Source organism: Colletotrichum gloeosporioides (genome assembly GCF_011800055.1).
Source record: "Colletotrichum gloeosporioides strain Lc1 chromosome Unknown consensus_71, whole genome shotgun sequence".
Lineage (NCBI taxonomy): Eukaryota > Fungi > Ascomycota > Sordariomycetes > Glomerellales > Glomerellaceae > Colletotrichum > Colletotrichum gloeosporioides.
In genome coordinates, this window is record NW_025544716.1 from 190,375 (window position 1) to 210,362 (window position 19,988).

Sequence of the window (19,988 nt, forward strand, 5' to 3'; positions counted from 1 at the left end):
GCCAGTGTGAAGATCCCTCCAAGCCCGCCATCCAAAGTCATTCCTTCTCCCCATCTGTCCGGCTTCTATCAGCGCTCTCATCTTCGTTGTTTCCGCAGTCATCTCGGAATTCTTACTAATAGGCCACAAGCGCTCAATTCGGCTACCAGGAATCCCTATCCCATAAATGCGGTGCCCTTCTGGTCATTTCGGTGATGAGGCAGAAAGTCTTATGCGACACCGGGACTCCTTGTTTCGATATCCATCCAATTCGTTCAATAACAGAGCGCCGACCCTCTGTTGCTTCTCCCCATATAGGGCGGCTGAAGAGATCTCTCAAGCACCGGAATGCTTGCTTGCCGATTGTGACTCCAGCGGAAACCACATGAACACCCGGAGGTGCGGTATCCTCAGATACAAGCTCCATGAAATCGATGGGGCCTATCAAACTGATTACCACGTCGAGAATTACGACAGGAATTTGGTAACTCAACAGAATAGACCAGAAGAGATCCATCTTCTCCCGCTTCAACTTCCGATGGCGATTTTCGTCGTACTCGGCAATAGAACCAAGTATGAACCTCTTGAACCAACCATCGTAAGGAGAAAAATTGCTTCCCGGCAACCAGTTGACGCATCGGTTGATCATCATAGACCTTTCACCCGGTTGTGCCATGGCGTTTCTTCGTTTAGTCCAGAGAGATATTCCGCTGTCCAAAAGCGCCTGCATGACTTGGTTCAAATGACCACTTGCCCACTTTCGCGAATGATCCAAGAATGACGCCCACTCGGCAGCATTTTCAAATCTGTCGAATGGTATGTTGGGGTCTGCGCCGAGAGACAACACACACAGTACCATTTCAACACGTGTGGTCTTCAGGGCGTAGTGTAAAACAGTTGCGCCTTTGCTGTCTGCTTGGTTGATGTCGACATTGTGATCTAGTACGAGAAGGCGAACAATAGCTTCATTGCCGGTCGTCACTGCAGTGTGAATGGCACAAGCTGTACTATCTGCGTCATCGATCCATTCAGCGCCGGATACACTGTCATCGTGGTCCGCTTCCGTGTCCCCATCCTCGCTTTGTACTATTTCCCGCGGGCCAAGACTGAGGATGAGAGAGCCAAGACGTTTACGAATGGCGGCTGCTTTCGGTGTGTCGACTGTGTCGAGACCGAAGAGCGATGCGATACCATTCCCGCGGGGGATCTGACTTCGGACCGGATATCTCGTGTTGGTCAAAGAAGCGCCGCAGCTGATGAGCAGACGCGCGATGGAGGTCTTGTTGCGACATAAGGCGAAGTGAAGTGGTGTCCAGACCCCAGCACAACACACAGTCTCGAGGTAGGTTGTGTTGAGAACATCCCAGGGATCCATCGGGGCGTCCTCTAGAATTGATTTAGGAACATCGCAGTCGCAGAATAACTTGCCTGGAGCGTCGACGTCAACATGCAAGGTCAACAGGTATTTGACAACATGATAGTGGCCCTCGCAGGTGGCTACAGCCAAAGGGGTCGCCCAGGCATAGCCAAAGTCATCGTCGGCGATCTTAGACCAATCTTGGCTGATGACGTTTCCTTTCTCTGTCCATGACGGGATTGGAACCCAGGTAACGACGTTGAGGTCGGCACCGTACTCGTGAGCCTTCATAAGAGTATCCAAGTTGCCATGTCGGGCGGCAAGAGTGGTGATCTCCGGGGCGTTGTCCTTGATAGCGTCGTGGTAAAGAAAGGGGTTGCAAGTTGTGTGGAGAGTTTTGTTTGCGCGCGAAAGTCCAGCAAGCGCCGCCCGACGCTGTTTCTCGCCGACACCTGAGACGATGAGAAGGAGAACCTCCGTTGGCAGGCACTGGAGGTTCGGGGGCGTCATCCTGCAAAGGGCCTTCAGGTAGATGATTCTATGTCTGGAGATGTCAGCTGGTCTCGAATTGTTTCGGCGGTAGATGAGGGGACGGGGGCAGTAGCATTGGTGACAAGGCAGCGAACCTTCTTTGTTTCTGGCGTTGACAGGCTGTGGCTCTTGGAAACCGAAGGGGCTTCTGGTATTCCGTATCTGAAGAGGTTTTGCTAGCTCAGTTGGTTATCCAGGACGGCTTTTCCTGGATAATCGCTTTCGCCGCCGTCCTTCGTTGTCGTTGTTGCTGCTACTGTCTTTGTCTTGGTTTCTGTATATAGCTGAAACTGCTCCGCTGGGAAAACGCATCCGAAACAGAGAATTGTGATAGTTTGCCGATCGTGTGAAAGTCAGGTTGAAGAGGCGAGGTGGAGAGGTGAGCTACAAATGGAGGTGAGCTACAAATGGAGGTGAGCTACAAATGGAGGTGAGCTAGAGAGGTGAGCTGGAGAAGTAAGGTGAGTTCTGAACGACGCGAGATGCCAGGAGAAGGAGCAGGAGCAAGTGGGGCGCGGGCTACCAGGCACCTACCTTCTTAAGTAGCTAGTCTCATCACCTCAACCTCATCTATCTGGAAAAAAAGGGAAGCAACGACGGAAACATACCAAATATTGACACGGCTAAGCGAAGGCCGGACATGAACTGCAGATTTTGGGACTTCTTTTGCCTTAACCCGCAGAATTTGGTACGTTTGATGGCCTCAATGGACTGAGTATTCCGTGAGCATTTCCTCTGTCTGACTCCTGATTTTGTTTGCTTGATGATCTATTCTACAAGTGAAGATGCCCCGATTTCTTGTCCAAGCTCCTGCATCCTAGTCCTCGACCGCTTTCCCGAGTGGTATTTCCCAGAAGTGATCACTGAACAGCTTGCCTATTCTAGCGTATACCTCAAAATATCCGGGCGACAGTGGCAAGGATGAGAAAGACGACAGAGACGACAGAGATGACAAAGACGACCGAGACGAGAGACGACAGAGACGACCGAGACGAGAGAGAGGAGAAGGACGATAGAGCATTGTTAACGTCCGTATATCCCGCTCAGGTCGCTCGCTTCCAAGCGCGTATCATATCTTCGCCGACGACTGCACCATGCGCTCACCTGACGCCTGAGTGCTCTCTACAAAACTCTTTTCTTACGCATCGTCCGGCGACACGTCTCCCCGGTCAAGGCATCGAGGTATTCCAGCATCTCCGGTGTTGTGATAGCGCTTTGCGTCCTCAGCCACTCACACTTTGCGAGAGTTGACGCCAACCTTCTGCGCCTCATGTGTTTGGGGCTCCCGTGGTCCCGTTCAAGCGCCAGGAAGCAAAATGCCACAAGGGACATGTGCTCATCTCCAATGAGGCGATAATCGTCTGGTATGCCATCATCTATGGTGGCTGAGAAGTCGATCGGACCTGCCACATTGACGATTGTGCTGAACAGTTCGATGGTGTTGTCAAAGTCTTCCCAAATCAAGATATAAAAGAAGAGTTTCATAACCGATGATTTCAGATCACAGCATACCGCGGGGTCGTACTCCATCATTGCACCCTCTAGGAATCTCTTGAAGCAGCTGTCATAGACATGTTTTCGGCTGCGAAGGACCCAATAACTGTCAGCTTGAGCTTGGTATAGCGCTAGGCACTTGGGATTGCCTGCGTTGTCTCCCACCCAGCAGGAGACGCCGTGGTCAAGAAGCGCTCCGAGGGCTTGAGAGATGAATTTGGCTCTAGTACCCCGGTTGCCGGCGCGCTCAAAAACCCAAGAAGGTGGTAAATCTTGCTGTGTCATCAACACTAAGAAGCTATAGTAGGACACAAGCCAAGCTGCGGCACCGTTGACCGCAGGATGGCAGTCGATATCAAGGTCAATGTTGGGGTCTGCACCAAGAGATAACACGCAGCGCACAGTCTTGATATCATTCGCTGTGAGACTGTAGTGGAGAGCGGTAGCACCGCCACCATCCTTCGCATTGATGTCGAAGCCACAGTCGACAACGAGGTGATGAATCATTGATAGGTCGTTGATGACTGCGGCCGTGTGAATAGCTGCGACGCTGTCTGCGAGGGGTTCCCTCCCGCCGTAGCCATCACCACCGATCACTTCTTCATGATCGTCGAACATTGGTCCTGATGTTCCGACGCTGCAGATGAGTGTATCGAGACGGTTGCGGATCGATGCTGATTTCTTGGGCTTGGATAGATCAAGACCAAAGAGCGAAGCGATCCCGTTGTCCCTTGGAATCTCGTCGCGGTCAGGGTAGCGCGTGGTGTCCAACGATGCTCCTTGAGAGATGAGAAAGCGAGCAACGTCAGATTTTCTGCGGCAGATGGCATAGTGAAGCGGGGTCCAAACTCCTGATGCAATGACCACTCCATCCCATAGTTCTGGGGACCAATCTGGATCCAAGCCGGCCACAATTTCGCCCATGGACAGGCAGCCGCAGAGAAGCTTGCCCGGAACGTCAACATCGACTCCGATAGAAAAGAGGTATTTGACAACGTCGTAGCGGCCTTCGCAAACAGCCATGTGCAGGGGTGTTGCCCAGCAAATGCCCCAGCTTGTGTCCCTTGGGCATTCTTCCGTACCTCGCAAGTCGCTGTCAAGATCACCAGGGGGGGCCCAATTGGGAATTGGAACCCAGGTAACACTGTTCAGGTCGGCTCCATACTCGACGGCTTTCTTCAAGGTGTCCAGCCTGCCATCTCGGGCGGCCAGAGTGGTGATGACGTTGTTCTCGGTATTAATCGCGGCTCGGTACAGGAGAGGCTCAAAAATGCTGTGAAAGCGACGGTTGACTCGGCACAGGCTTCCGAAGAGATGTTGGCGATTTCTGGCTTTCTCATTGTCGCTGTAGTGGTGGCCATCGCTCTCGCCATCGGTGCTGTCGTCGCTGTCGCTGTCGTCGCTGTCGCTGTCGTTTCTGTCGCTGTCGTCTCTGTCGCTGTCGTCTCTGGCGCTGTCGTCTCTGTCGCTGTCGTCTCTGTCGCTGTCGTCTCTGTCGCTGTCGTCTCTGTCGCTGTCGTCTCTGTCGCTGTCGTCTCTGTCGCTGTCGTCGTCGCTGGTGGCATGCTCAACAAGTAGCAAGAGCACCTCGATAGGTAGGTTTTGGAGCCTTGCAAGTGACATCGTGAGCTCAATTTCGAAGAAACGAAACAATTCGGACCTGCTCAAAGTTAGTCAGGCTTGTTTTGAAAAGGGGACTGACAGAAACTAAGTATGACAACGGGAAGCAGCGACGGCAAACAGGACGACAGCAAGAGCATTAACGACGAGGAACGACGACCGAAGACGACGGCAGACAAAAGACGATGGCAGACAAAAGACGATGGCAGATAACAGCAGCGACACTTGCAATGACGGCCAAAAATGCCGCCAATATCCAGGAATGGATCGAAATCTTTTTCAGAATAGCGTACCTTGTTATTTATTGACATCGGTGAGATGAGTTTTGCCAGAGGGTGAAGGTGTTTTTCTGTGAGGAGTTGCGAGGCTGTTGCCAGCTTTAGGGTGTTTCTGAAAGCGAGTGTGGAAGTGGAAGTGAAAGGAATTGAGATTCCGAGCGTTGCGAGAAAGCTGGAGCAGGCGCTGCTGAAAATTCATCCCGCGTCGACACTCACCTCCCCAGGCTCCAGTCTGCTTGTCTTGGAACGAAATGGAAGGAGCAACCGACACTTACTTCTGAATTTGGAAAATAAAAGGGATGGTGACTTTGGAGACGAGAAACGATAGCATATTCCAGCAAAGACCTTGTTACATTGTTCGGGGTCACTGCACCGACTGCCGCCAAAAAGCGCGAGGCGAGTGTTTGCTCGCAGGCCCCTATCTTTCCCGTGCTAGGGCGACTACTTTTCCTGTCCCCGCTATCGTCGTTCACGGTCAAGTCGCTTTCATCGTTACTGCTATCATTACTACTATTGTTGGTATTATTGCCGCCGTACATCGTTGACGTCTGTCGTCGTCGTCCTGGTCAAAGTTACCTGGTACATAGGAAATCTAGTCTTCTAGACACAGGAATTAGGCGGTCTCTTTCTTAGTACTCAACTGCGCTGAGTACTCAAAGCCCATTGTATGTAGTCATGTTGGTTTTGATTTGCTGCTCTATTGTTCATCTATAGCTTTGGCACAGTGGCGCCGTGGCCTAGCAGCCAGTCAATCTTAGCCCTCATCGTCCTGTCTGCCTTTCGTTGCCACGCAGATTTATCACTTGAACCATTCCAGGCGATCGACCTGCGCAAAACTTTGATCACTTCTGTTCCGAGTTCGGCCCCATCTGACCCAAAGTAGTCCGAAAGAGGGGTATTGGGAAGAATGACTTTCTTCAAATCAAACTTCTGTGAATCAGAGTAAAACGCTGGCCTCAATGAACTAAATCCATCAAAAAAAATGTCAAGAACGTCGGTTCCGCCGTCAATACTTGTTGCGTTCATCGCAAAACAGAGTACGAGGTCTTCCTCCAGGTTGCCGACGTTGCTCGAGTCGCATGTGAGGATGGCACCTTGTAAGAACTCGGAAATCCATCTGTTGTACTCTGGCTTCATAAGCCTGTTGTCATAGCAGTCAGAGTCAAAAATGGACTTGATGACCATGGCTTTGCCGAAACCCTCGTCAACCTTCCAAAATGAATCTCCTCGTTCGGCGATGTAGGAAAGAGCACGGCTGATGACCTCCGTTTTGCCTGGGCAGTATGTGACCGCCCACTCCACCACACTCATGATGCAACTTCCATCTATATTGTATTCCGAAAAATCAATCGGCGTGGCAGTATCGACTCCAAGATCGAGGACAAGCTTGCACATGTCGGTATCGGACTCACTGAGTGCATAGTGCAAGACGTTTCCGTTGGACCCATCAAGGTTGTTGATGTCGACTCCCTTAGCAACGAGATAGTGCAGAATCTCCTTCTGCCCCGACGAAGCCGCGGTGTGAACAGCGTGCATGCGATTATAGTCTTCGGCTTGTTCTAGGACCTGTGTGTTGAAGCGATGGTCGAGATCATCGTTCGAGCTTTCCTCGATGCCAGTCGAGCCAAAGTGTGTCATGCGGGTGTGAGAATCACAGGATTCCGAGTAAAATAGGGTCGACACACCATGAGTCCGCGGAATATTCATCCTTCGATTGTAGCGAATGTCCAGGGAAGCACCGCGGGAGATGAGAAGACGGGCGATCGACTGGTTGCCACGGCAGATGGCCAGATGAAGCGGTGTCCAGGTACCGGCAACATCCGGTACGCAGTCCAGATTTATGTGTCTTTGCCAGGCATCTGACGAAGTGCCGAAATGATCTCGCATCTCACAAAGACTCAGACATCCGCAGAGGAGCTTTCCCGGAACATCGACATCGACGCCCTTGGCAAGAAGCCACTTCAAGACGTCGTAGTGTCCATACGCGGCTGCCACATGGAGTGGAGTTGCCCAACAGACTCCATACCCCGTCTTGGGAGCTGTTGATTGGATTTTTTCTGGCTTCGCCCAGGTCGGAACGGGTACCCAGTAGACTCGGTTCATGTCGGCGCCGAAGGAAGCGGCCATCTTCAGGGTGTCAAGGTTTCCATCGCGAGCGGCGAGAACGGTGGTGTCGGGTGCTTCGTTCTTGACAGATTGCGCGTAAAGGACTGGATTAATGACGTCGTAGAGCCGCTTGTTGGCCAGAGAGAGGGCACGCAAGGCAGCTTGTGGCAGCAAGTCCGCGATAGCCAGGAGGATCTCCGGTGGCATTGTCGTCAAATTTGTCGTCATCATAAGTGTGTGCGATTGGTATAGCTGACGGAAGGTGAGCGTGTGCCTCAAAGATTGGCCAAATCGTCAGTGTCGCGAAGAAACTTACTCACTGCGTGCAATGGAAAAGTGGCGAAGGGAAACGGGTGGTAGAGCTGAGGCAGCTACAATCAAGCGAAGTCGCGGAAAGGTTGAGAAGCAGTTGTCTTAGCTAGGCATGTCCGACGACACGACGAAGGGAGAAAAAGGTCCAAGGACGACGATGTCCAGGGACGAAGATGGCCAAGGACAGTGGACGAGGGTAAGGACGATGGTGAAAGGTAAGAACGGTGGAAAAGGGTAAGAACGATGGGGAAAGGTAAAGACGATAGAAACACCAATGCCAGCATTCTCATTTCTTTTGCCAGTTTTTTCAGTACATCTCACCAGTCAATCTGATCAGCCATGGTAATCCTTTGTACAGCCAGACCGCCCTAGGTACCATTCCTGCCTCTCCATCACTTTTATTTCCACATCTCACGAATTATCGCCTGTTGTTTCGCCAAGTGCAAGTCAATCATGACTTTCCAAAGTGTGGACACCCTACTGGGCAAAAACACCTCTCTCATCACCTTTGCAGTGTCTTTGTTCCGGCGCTCAACCTCCCGCACGATGCGATCATACGTTTCAACAGCATCCTGTGTCTCGCTTTCGCTCATTTCCCAAGCCCCATGCTCTCCAAGAATTCGCATCATGTCGGCGACCCGCGAGACAACCTTGAGGTCAACGGCTTTCAGATTTCGGCGCTGGAAATAACCAATTGAGAAATCTCGCGGCTCACAGGCGCTGAGACTATTTAGGAAGCATGGCATGGCAGCGAGCTTAGCCGGGCGATGAAATTTGTCGATAGGGTCTGCCCCATGCTTGAGGAGCCAGACCACTTTGTCCCTCGCCGTGATCTCACGTGTAGAAACGTTCGGATTGATGCTGTAGTCTCTCAATACCATGTGAAGTGCTGCTGTGCCTAGTTGGCCATCATACTGCATCGTTTTGGCGTTCCTCAGGGGTAATTCGCCATCGATTAGCTCAGTAAGGTCGAGGGAGTCGTAAGATTGCAAGATCATTTCGAGAGAACCTGCTCCACATTCGCTGGCATCAATGACACGCCAGAAAAACGCCATTACCTCCTTCTTGAGATCGTTGAACCCCTCGGTGGGCTGATAGGTAGCGATCGCTTCTTGCAACAGCTGGGAGACCCAGCCGCGTGTCGCAAGGTCTTTGGGCGGGTTGATCATGTAGTAAGATATGACGTTGACGGTCATAGACTTGGGGCGAATGGATTTGTGTTCGACCTCTTCACCTTCCGTGTGGCTGTTCCCGTGGTCGAGATCAAGGACCGCCTCATGCCATGGATTAGGGTGTTGCCAGAACACAGAGTCACCTCCATATTCGGCTAGCATGACGATAACGGCATCAAGATAATTGGGACTACTATTTTGGCAAAATCGAGCCACCCAGGGGCAAATGCCCTCCACATGGTACCTGGTATGCGTGCGATCGACGATGTAAACTGATGCAGAAGGACTTGCCTGGAGTGAAAGAGCATATCGGATCATTTCGAAGCTCCTACTTTCCACAGCATGGTGCAAGATATTCGCCCCACATCCATCTGCTGTGTCGACGCTGATCCCACGAGCTACCAAGTGGCAGAGAACCTCGGGCTCATTAGACAAGGCAGCACAGTGGATCGCCGACATGTTGTATTGTAGGCATCGTCGCTGATATTGCACGCTGAGGAGTTCATTCACTTCGCGGCAATTCTTTCCCCTGTCCAAGTCTGGATCGACCCCCAGGTGGTATGTCAGAAGATAACCGAGACTTTGTCGAATTTCAGAATCTGATTGGGAAGGGCCCAAACCGAACAATTTGTCAATGCCGTGTGTACGTGGGATGTCTTTGCTGGACGGGTATCGAACTTCCATTGAGGCGCCACTGTCAATAAGGAGGAGAGCAATCCTCGGGTGGCTGCGGCAGATGGCGTAGTGCAATGGGGTCCAGGTTCCCAAACGGAGGACTGACCTCCCAGATCCTTCTATTATTATTTCGCTGAAAGAAGAGCAGGGGCATAGCAGCTTTTCCGGCAAATCGAGATCAATGCCTTGTGAAAGCAGCCGCTCGACCATGTCGTAATGTCCCTCTGCAGCGGCCAAGTGAAGAGGAGTAGCCCAGCAATATCCGATGTCGCGATTGTTGGGAAGTAAAGAACATTCCCAAGCTTCTTGGATGGATGTGAATCCGGAACGATAGAAGATAGAGTCCTCGCCACCCCCGTGGTCGGAGTCGTCGCTAATCCCGTGGTTGGAGTCGTCGCTAATCCCGTGGTTGGAGTCGTCGCTATCCGAACAATCGGGGTCCTTACTTCCCGAACAGTCAGAATCATCGTCATCCCAGCAGAGTAAAGACCAGGAAAGTGCAGGAACCCAGTAGACACGATTGAGGTCGGCGCCGAAGGAAGCTGTAACCTTGAGGGTATCAAGCTTTCCATCTCGCGCGGCCACCGAGAGGAAGTGAGGTGTTTTGATGGCGGCTTTGTACAATGATGGATTGACGATCTGGTGGAGTCGTTTGCTGGCCCGACAAAGACTGTTCACCGAGGACTGGGGTAGATCCTCCGCAATCGCTAGCACGATCTCTGGTGGGATCATGCCAAATGGGGACGTCGGCTTCGGCGGTCTCATCGTAACGCGTCGAGATAGCTTATGGGAGTTGGCGGTGGGGTGACGCTTCTCTGGCGTTGCTCGGATTGGTTTCGTCGGGAGAGAGACGTGGGGGACAGCGTCGATCCGCGAGGCGCCCCGAATTTCTTTTCTGCGCGTATCTTGTGCGTTAGATGGGCTTCCAAGACGATATGGGGGTGAGTGACGAAAGGCTAACGAGTCTGATGGAGTAGAGGATGCTGAGTACAACGTACGAGAGCATAGATGTGGACAAGGACGCCGGACAAGGACGACGACAAGGACGACGACAGGGACAACGACAAGAACAAAGGAGGAGCGCAAAAACGATGAAAGGTGAAATTCGTACTTGATAAGGTAGTTGCAGAATATCCCGTTTGAGTGGTGGGTGGATGCCTGAATTTTCAGCCTTGGGCGTAGAACGAGGTAAAGCGAGCTATGCCAAAAGGATTTGTTTAAGAATTGGTGACTGCAGTGTTTGTTTCTAAATATCTATCGGGTAGGCACTCCAACTTTCCGTTTGTCGCCGGCCGAGCTCCCTTACCCATCGCCGGCTCCTTGTTTGTTTGCCGTTCTTTTCTCTCAACACACTCAACCACTCTCCCGAGGAGGCAAAGACGGGGACCTTGCATGATCTCTACGCCCTCTTCCGCCTTCACCTTCAGACTCGTGAGTCCCTTCCAACTTGTCAATAAGCCACTCTCACACCATTCTTGGAAGCCCACCTAACGCCCAAGCTGCCCGCAGAAGAAATCTTGGCGGTCATTTTCCGCGATCTGTCGATCTCATCATCGTTCTGTCTCGCTACCGACGCCTCCAATTCTCTGCGCCTTCCCCATTCACAGACTACACGCGTCTCGACTCACAACCGTACCACCTGGAGGTAGCAGCAATGTCTCTACTGTGCCTTCCGAACGAGCTGTTACAGGCTATTGCAGGGTACTGCGGTGTTGAGGGCGGCGGCCTGTTTCGCACAAACAAACGGCTTTACGAGAACGCACAAGATATTCTGTGGCAGTCTGCCATCAAAGATCCCGACACTTTCACCAAGATGATGTCAGGAGCTGCAGAGTCCGGGAATCTCAGAATGATGAAAAAGGCGGCTACTTATGGAGCTGATTTTGGTCTCATACACCCCGTTTCGTGTCCTCAAGACATGACCGAGCTTGTCTCAGCTATGGACTCTTCAGGTTGGGTTTTGGTAGAGGATGACGAGTTGAGCCGATTCTGGGCATCTCCTCTCCACCTGGCTGTCTACTACAATCATTACGACGCTGTTGAGTGGTTAATCATGGTTCAAGGAGTCGACGTCGACGCACCTGGACGTTTGGTCTGCAATTGCAGAGGGTTCGCTCACTACGATGAATCTCCAGGGGGCCGCCTACTTGCCGACTTCCCGGTCTGGACGGCTCTTCACTTCGCCATTTGTCGGAAACACGATTCGATTGCACGCCTTCTACTCTCACGGAACGCTATGACCTCTGTGATGCTCCCTCCATCCTACATGATAGCGAGGCACGTGATCTCCCCGAGAGATGTCGACAGACCCTATTTCGCTGGATTCACAGAGGACATGACAGCTCTTCATGTCGCCGCTTTGCATGGCACAAAGTCATTAGTAACCCATCTTGTTCAAGCTCGAGGGATGGACATCAACGAGCGCGACTACAATGTGCAAGACTGGATCAACTTCCAGCCCATACATTATGCCATTCTCTCTCAAGATGAGACGATGATTGAACACCTTGTTTCCCTGGGTGCTAATCCGGACGGGATCAATGAGGGGTGGTACGAAGACAGAGACACTCCGCTCTATTGGGCGACGGTCCAAAGAAAGGCGAAGGCATTTCTCAAACTCCTTGACTTAGGCGCAAAGGCCTGGTTTGATGAAGAACAGGAAAGAAAAGCGATTCTGAGCCAGTCCGAACTTCTACGCTTCATCGAAAGTTTAGGGAACCCTGAGAAGGTGATGAAAGTCATGGTGAATTTGATCGACAAGACTTTGCAAGAACATGCATCAGACAGCACCAGATGCCTTCCAGTCGAAATCGAAATACGGGAGGCGCTTAAACTCCTCTCACGAGTGGCCCCAGAGGACTGGAAGCCATCGAATGCCTTCTCCAAGACCGCCAAAAAGCTTCTTCGAAACGTGTTTGCGATCATGATGAGCGGAAGATCACCCCACGGTCTATCCAAACATTATCGTGGCAGAGATTTTGAAGAATTCGCAGACAAAGTCTGGGACTGGACGTGCGACTTGAACAAGGAGGAGACAGAAGGCACTGAGCGGTAGGTTTCAACGACAGCCGTTGAGACAAGAAAAAAGGCAACGTGCGTAAGGGGACCAACTGCGGCGGACGACTGTCATAAAAAGGAAGCAGGAATTGCATGCACATCCAAACTCACGTGAGGGGTAGATAGGGTATACGAATCTTTATTTCATTATTGAAGTTTCTGTGCTCTGAAGTAGCCAAACGAACATACCAGAGCAGTTACATCTGGCTGTTGATGCAAGCAGCATCATACTGGAATGACGCAAAATATTGCCGCTCTTATAGCTGGTTCCCTCTGGGTATTCACATACAACTTCGCGGTGTCTCGCTCTCCGCGGGGATCATAGCGTTCATTGGAAAATGACTAGCGTGCTCAGAAATCCGATGTCAGCGACCTTTGAGTGTTGGAATACCCAAGGAGTTGTGAGCGAGACTCCCAAGCGTATGGCCAACGCGAACCGTATTTTGTTGCTTCATAGTGCAATCTAGGCTAGGTTGTGCGTACTTAAAGGACATTGACAGTGCAAACCTGGCGGCAAACTTTTCACGTCTCACGCCGCGCAGCTAGCGCCTAGTACCATCGATGACTATGTTCAGATTCCGATTCCTACTGGCATCTGTCTCAACAGACCTACGCGAGAGACTATGCATGCCTTGGAGCCTTGGCATCACTTCCAGCTGAGCATTGCAGGAATGATTTTTTTCGTGGACGCACAAAGAAGTGAGAGAGGAGAGGACATCAGAGACCCACGAGAAGTCTGGTGAGGCTTCAGAGATGGATCGCGATTCCAGCGGCTCTCATCCAATCGCAAGTAGCGACGCATCATCGGACGCCTACAAGAGCCACATTTCATGTTCTTCTTCGAGCAGATAATCCACTTCCACTGACCTCGCCCCCGGAGACTTTCTCTAAAGACGGAGGATTTGCGGAGAACGAGTCTGTGTTCCCCCCACCAACTCATCCTCCCAAATCAAAATCCAAGACATGCAGGGCTGATGGCCCCCAATGAGATCCCTGAAGTGACACTCCCCCGCCCCCATTTATCAAGTTCTTACGACACTACCCGAGCAGCGTTTGCGTCGGCTCCCCTTGCCACGATGATTTCACGCGACACCTTACCCCGCTATTCGCTCGCCTCTCCTTTCCCTCCCCCCCAGCTAACAACAGGCGTTCTATTACCGTAGATTAAGTAGGATTTGAGCTGCGTTAGCGCTTAGGACCGGGCCGCGTGTCGATCGGTCTGGATCGGTCAGGTTTGGGGCGTTGTCTTAGACTGCGCGACGATCTCCTCCCCATCCACCATTGGTTGCCTTGCGCGGCCCCCAATCCTCATGGCCAGTGACCATACTCGAAACTCCCTCACTACGGGATTTGATGGTTAGGCAGCGAACGAAGGATGCTGGTATGGTTGACCCCTTGACGATACTCTCCGGTTACAGCCACTTGTGGCGCTTCCACGTTTACAAGATGAGTACCGTTCAGGTCAAGACCCAAGACGTCCGGGGTGTCTCTTCGGAGCCGAGCCATCGGTGTTGGTTTTAGGCTTATTTGGTGGTGGGGAGGGTGAGATGGAGAGACACTTACAATGCTTTTGCTGGAGGATGTGCCGTCTACCGACGTAAAGGGTCATCTCATCGTTAGGCTGACATTAAGCTTTAACGTCAAAGGTACAAACGGCCACTAGCTTTCGAGGTTTCAACCAGCTGTTCATGCTACATAAGGAAGAACCGAGGGGCTCAATGTTCATCAACCCCACATTGACGTCCGCAAGGTGCAAAGGCATCCCGATCGCGTATGCACAGCGAAGTAGGTCATGGCAAAAGCGAATAATGGTCCATCAGACTGATGACTCCCTTGACTGAATTGCCAGGAGATACCCAGTTCTTCAAGGGATAGACATGCTGCTTACCCTTTCTCTCACGACCACCACCTCGGCTCTAGCCCATGCTGGTGGTAGGTGAAAGACACATCCATCTGGGAAAATCTTGAAACCAACCTCATCCAATGTTGGGCTTTCGGTTCTTCCGATGAAGTCACTGGCAGCAATTATGGGTTGAACTGGCATAACTTTTGTGTCTTCGACACCATCCCAGAGGGCGATCCCGCTGCACGTGTGCGTCTGACGAATAGGAGCAGCCCTCCGTGCAGTAGCAGGACATGCAGACGCAAGCGTGTCATCGGAGGCGCCTACCACTCACGGGCTTCAATTCTGTGAGAAGCTCAACGCAAAACATACGATGGCAAGACATGCAGTACTGGGCATGCCGGTATTCAAGCAAACGGGCATCATCGAGTGCAGTAGTTCACTGTGAAGCATGGCATCGGGAAAAAAGGTGATTGAAGCCTGTGATCGGAGCACCTCGTCCGTTGAGAGGGACTGGAACGGCTGTAACGATCTACACAGGCAAGGAAATACCAAGACATACAGGATTCGAGCCCAACATTTGGGGGCCCTTTTCCTACCCACATTCCGGATTAATCATGCATTCGAAACGGTAGAGGCAATAATTGAGAGCGAGACACGCAGTTTGATGCCTGACATCGTGGCTGTCCACCAGCCGATGGGTAACACTGTAGGACAAGATCACCACTACGGACGAAAGACGTACAGGCTCAAGCACTACCTAACACGGCATGCCGACACATGATGCTTGATGCCTGTCAGACAATGCCGTTGTCAACCTGATGTCAAAGGGCCTCACCCTTTGTCGGATGTGACAGTCCTCCCGCCAAGTCACGAGCCAGCCAACCACCTACCACGAGATACTCTCACCTCTCGATACGATCGCCGCACCGGGTTATCACGACATGTACTTTGATGCCCAAGATTGGACCAAGATGCCTGTCAGTCGTTTCTTTCGTCGATGGCGAGACTCTAGGGGGAAGCTCTTGCCCCGTTTTGAGATTGCCGTCGACGGGCGCCTAACGACGAAGCTGGATGCCTGTCTTCCGATACCCTCGTCGGATGGCGATGGCGAGAGCAGTCGCCTCCTCAGATGTTGCTGTAGTCCATCGTGACAAGTGATATCCATCGCCTCCTGAAAACCAGACCCAGCCATCACGACGGATATTTATATGGGAAGGACTACTCGCTGGAAAGGCTGTTATCCCATTCGAATCATCATCGCAATCTCGACACCAACATCACTATCGCACTCTTTGAGTCTCTATCTTCATCAAGATATCCCTCAGCCATCTCAACCATGACTGCTCCGACCTCCCACAACCCGGTGAAGCAGGCCGTTGACGCGGTACATGCCACCCAGGTGACCCCAGCCAAGAGAGGCTACCCATACAATCTGCCCTCCCGCAACCTCATCGTGGTCGTCCTCGGCGAGTTCTGTGGAACATTCATGTTCCTCCTGCTCTCCTTCATCGGAGCGCAGACCGCCCTTGTCACCAACTCTCCCGATGACTCCTCCGCTCCTCTCTCTCCGGCCAGCTTGATGTACATCGCTTCTTCCTTCGGTACTGCTATTGCCGTCAACGTGTGGATCTTCTACCGCGTTAGTGGTGGCATGTTCAACCCTGCGGTATGTCTCCCCAACTCCTCTCAACCTTCTCCCCCCTCATCATACTAACACCCATCCAGGTCACTCTAGGTCTCCTGCTCGTCGGTGCTGTGAAGCCCCTCGCAGGGCTCTGCATTATCCCCGCCCAGCTCGCAGCCAGCATCGCCGCCTCCGCCGTCGTCTACGGCGTTCTCCCCGGGCCCCTCCTGGTCAACAATACGCTTGGCAACGGCGCCACCGTCGCCCAGGGCTTCTTCATCGAGATGCTCCTCACCGCCCAGCTGGTCCTGACGGTGTACTTCCTCGCCGTCGAGAAGCACCGCGCGACCTTCCTGGCCCCCATCGGCGTCGGAATCTCGGTGTTCATCGCGCACATCACCGCCACAAACTGGACCGGAACATCGATAAACCCTGCTCGCTCCTTCGGGCCTGCCGTGATCGCCGGCTTTGTCAACTACCACTGGATCTACTGGATCGGCCCCTTCGCCGGTGCTATCCTGTCCTTCCTGGTCTACGCCATGTTCAAGTGGCTCGAGTACCAGACGGCGAACCCCGGACAGGACGATGACATGGAGAAGGCCCAGAAGCCCGTTGACCAGCGACCTCCGCTGGCACCTAGGGACTCTGGCTTTGAGGTGGCCTCGCCCTTGGAGGGCGGCCACGGCCAGCCATGAGTATCTGATCACACGATCATCACAATGGCTTGTCCGGGCTGACAGCTTTAATCGTGTGACACAACCATGGTAGAAGGCAATGGACATGTGCTATTGACCTGCTAATGGCAGCGACAAATATCTGCTACATAGATTGTACGCTTTTGAAATATGGGGATAGGTACTTGAGGAGGGGCACAGGATGGTGGTTCGGGTTGCAATTCATTCGCTGTTATATCCATGTCATAGAAATCTCAACCAATCATGCACTTCGATCCATCGAAGATCGTGACCGATTCAGTGTCACCTCGAAATGAGATGAATGCAGGGCACTAAGTGCCTAGTTCGAAAAACGGCTACTTACCAGAGCCACGTTTGATAGCTTGTGACACGCTGGCTTGAACCAATGATTAGGCTTTTGCAACGTTTTTTGCCCTTGATGCAAGCTGTGCGACATCCGACAGGATCCATATTGCTTTCGATATGACTTAACACGTGGCGAGGCGTTGCCAATAATACTGCAGGCATCAGATGCAAGCTTCCCGCATCATTGTTCGCTCTTGTGCGCTACCACATACGGCTGTGCAAGCTTGCAAGCATAGAAGAACCTCCAATTTACTCCGCGTCTGAACGATCCACTTCTATCCTACTAATTAATTCTATCATCTCTTCTGACTCCCACGTTTCTCGTACCTCACTTGCCATTACTTCTATCACGGAGTTTTCCCACCTCTTCCCTGCTTCTGCGAGGTCTGAGACTGCTACGTAAAACCTTTCCAGGACAAAAAGCTTCTTCTCTATGCTCGTTTTGCCAAGGGGAACCATTCACCTGCCTGTCCAAGAATCCTGATGGCAGGGCATATATCCAGCTCTTTAAAGGATGTTACAACAAGGTATGATCCATCAGCCAACCGCCTCACTGTCTTTGCCATCCTGTCGAACAAGCAAGTCAACGGGGATAAACTCGCGTTGTTCCAGACCAATTCAGATCTTGTTCCAGGTGTATTCAGGAGATATTCGAATCTGCGGCTGAAAAGATGCCGGTGTTGAATCGATTTCAGAGGAAATTCGATGGCAACCAGGCATAAGGCTAACTGTCGGAGAGTGCAGCGGCTTTCGTTTACACGGTCCCTGCACACGGTGATCAGAAATTTGTAACTAAGACTGTGCAGCAGATGTAAATCCTCAGCAACCATTTCCGGTATCAGTTCCATGTCAAGACTGATACTGCTGGTCTCGAGGAGGAAGTGCAGATCTGCATCCGAGAGACTTGCTGCGGGGCAAGCGTGCAAAAAGGCGATTGCGAGCTCCATGTCGAGGTCTGGAAATCCTGCGCCGGGGACATGAGTCTCCCGGGTGCGTCGAATGATTGTTGGAATAGTCTTCCGGAAGATTTCTGACGCGTTTGCGAAGTTTTGGTGTTCCAATTCGAGGTTGGAGTTCAATGAAGATGTTATCGTCTTTAGCCTGGGCCGTTTTATCCGCTCGGAATCCTCAAACCAAGGCGAGCCTTTAACGGCAAGAATTTGCATTGCCAAATAAGGTTGCTGGAAGGTACTTGCCCAGTCAAATGCATCGCCACAGACTTGGACCCGATGATCCGGATTTGCTCCTAAAGACACAAGGTAGTTTGCCGTGGCTGCGTCTGAGGCAGCGATTGCGTAGTGAAGAGGCGTTGAATCCGACCGGTCCTTGATATCAACATCCATGCCATGATTGTTGATTAGATCCGATAGCAAAGTGTGATTTCCGGCATACGCGGCAACATGAAGTGCCGAGGTGGCCTGTATATAGAAACGATAATCATCGAGTGATAGTTCAAGTGATTCGGTTCGCATCTCGTCTACGTCACTCAGTGCGCGGGTGGCCCACGAAAGAGACTTGGCGGACTCGGGCGGGACAACCAATTCCGTAGAGCAAGCACCAGCGGCGAGCAGAAGGCGTGCAATTGACGTCTGTGTATGACATATCGCGTAGTGCAGCGGTGTCCACGCAGGAAATTCGCACAACTGCGGGTCGTTTTTCCCAAGTGGGGGGACAGGCCGATGGAGAATAGGGAGGCATCCGCAGATATGTCGCCCAGGATTCTCGAGGTTAACGCCTTGCTCTATGAGCCACTCAACGATTTCGTGTCGGCCTTGCATGACTGCAACGTGTAGCGGAGCAGCCCAAGCCCAGTCGTGCTCTTTGTCTTCTTCATCCATGTCCGGCCCCCGGTCAATATGGTGGGCTCTATCCCAAATGCCCAGCACCTGGTCGCAGAAGGGTTGAGGGAAGGCTACGTCAAGGTCCGCGCCGTACGCCGCTGCGACCTTCAAAGTATCCAGGTTCCCGGCTTTCACAGCGCCGAGGGTGAGAGGGTACAGATTCTCCTCCATGGCGGTGTGGTAGAGCTCCCGATTGATGAGGCTGTGCAGTCGACGGTTGGTGCGCACCAACGCGGCCAAGTCGTGTCGCTCGCTGAATTGCGCGACTTGTAGCCACGTCTCGGCCGGAAGAGCCATAGCTCCAGGCATGTTCTGGGCTGTTGATCAGTATCTGGTTGCTTGATTGGATGGTCGCCCCGGCTGTCACTCACGCTGTAAAGGTAGGTATCTTGTGATGAGCGTCGAAGATGGTATGAGAAACAGATAATCTTAACGCGAGGGACATAGAAGCTTGTCAGGGGTCTGCCATCTGGCAGACACTCGGCAGCGCCTGGCAGCGAGTGGTCTTCCTTGCCAGTACCTACCTTAGGTCTCGCTGTTGGCGGTCTTCCTCAACATCACTTTTGGTTTCGCATTCTACTGTTACTTGCAATTAATGATTACCTGATTTAACTGGAATGTTACTCGGGATCAAATTTGGCCTCATAACTAAGTTCGTGGTCTTGATTTGACCTTCGTAAATTACGACTGCACTGTTCTTCTTAAACTAATGAATCCTCAATTCCCCTTGGTTTCAGTCCATAACCAAAAATATCGTTCAAACTAAATAATCAATACTGGATTCCACTAAGGGCAGTAGATGCTAGATTTACGCCATGTACATTCCACAATCCTGCTCAAACTGAGATACCGCCCTTGTCAGCGCATCGTGGACACTAAAGCTTTTGGCTCGGATGTCATGAGGAAACAGACGATCTAGGGCATGTCGAAACTCCCTTTTCAGACTTTTGGCTGTGTGTTCGTTTCGCCCAAGTGACCAAGCGCCTCGGTCTCGGAGAAGAACGATGGTACGTGCTATATCGCGAAGCGGGTTTTGTTCCCAGTTGATAGGTGGCT

General features: G+C 52.0%; 4 protein-coding genes across 4 annotated transcripts; 1 reads left to right on the top strand and 3 right to left on the bottom strand.

The window, feature by feature from the left end:
• Window positions 1-779: 779 nt before the first annotated feature.
• On the bottom strand, window positions 780-7,572 carry GCG54_00010244 (uncharacterized protein; the record flags this gene model as incomplete). Its single annotated transcript, XM_045410174.1, has 6 exons — window positions 780-785; window positions 836-1,874; window positions 3,103-3,128; window positions 3,380-5,021; window positions 6,134-6,189; window positions 6,253-7,572. The coding sequence occupies 6 exons, from the start codon at window positions 7,570-7,572 to the stop codon at window positions 780-782; spliced, it is 4,089 nt and encodes a 1,362-aa protein (XP_045260129.1).
• A 503-nt stretch (window positions 7,573-8,075) lies between these two features.
• GCG54_00010245 (uncharacterized protein) lies at window positions 8,076-10,289 on the bottom strand (the record flags this gene model as incomplete). Its single annotated transcript, XM_045410175.1, has 1 exon — window positions 8,076-10,289. The coding sequence occupies one exon, from the start codon at window positions 10,287-10,289 to the stop codon at window positions 8,076-8,078; it is 2,214 nt and encodes a 737-aa protein (XP_045260130.1).
• A 5,321-nt stretch (window positions 10,290-15,610) lies between these two features.
• Window positions 15,611-16,746, top strand: GCG54_00010246 (Aquaporin-1; the record flags this gene model as incomplete). Its single annotated transcript, XM_045410176.1, has 2 exons — window positions 15,611-16,093; window positions 16,153-16,746. Coding segments are annotated over 2 exons (1,077 nt in total), but the record flags the coding sequence as incomplete, so codon positions are not given.
• Window positions 16,747-17,709: 963 nt separating this feature from the next.
• On the bottom strand, window positions 17,710-19,241 carry GCG54_00010247 (uncharacterized protein; the record flags this gene model as incomplete). The annotated part of the gene is made up of 2 exons (XM_045410177.1): window positions 17,710-17,754; window positions 17,850-19,241. 2 exons carry the CDS (start codon window positions 19,239-19,241, stop codon window positions 17,710-17,712), a joined length of 1,437 nt encoding a protein of 478 aa, XP_045260132.1.
• Window positions 19,242-19,988: the final 747 nt, after the last annotated feature.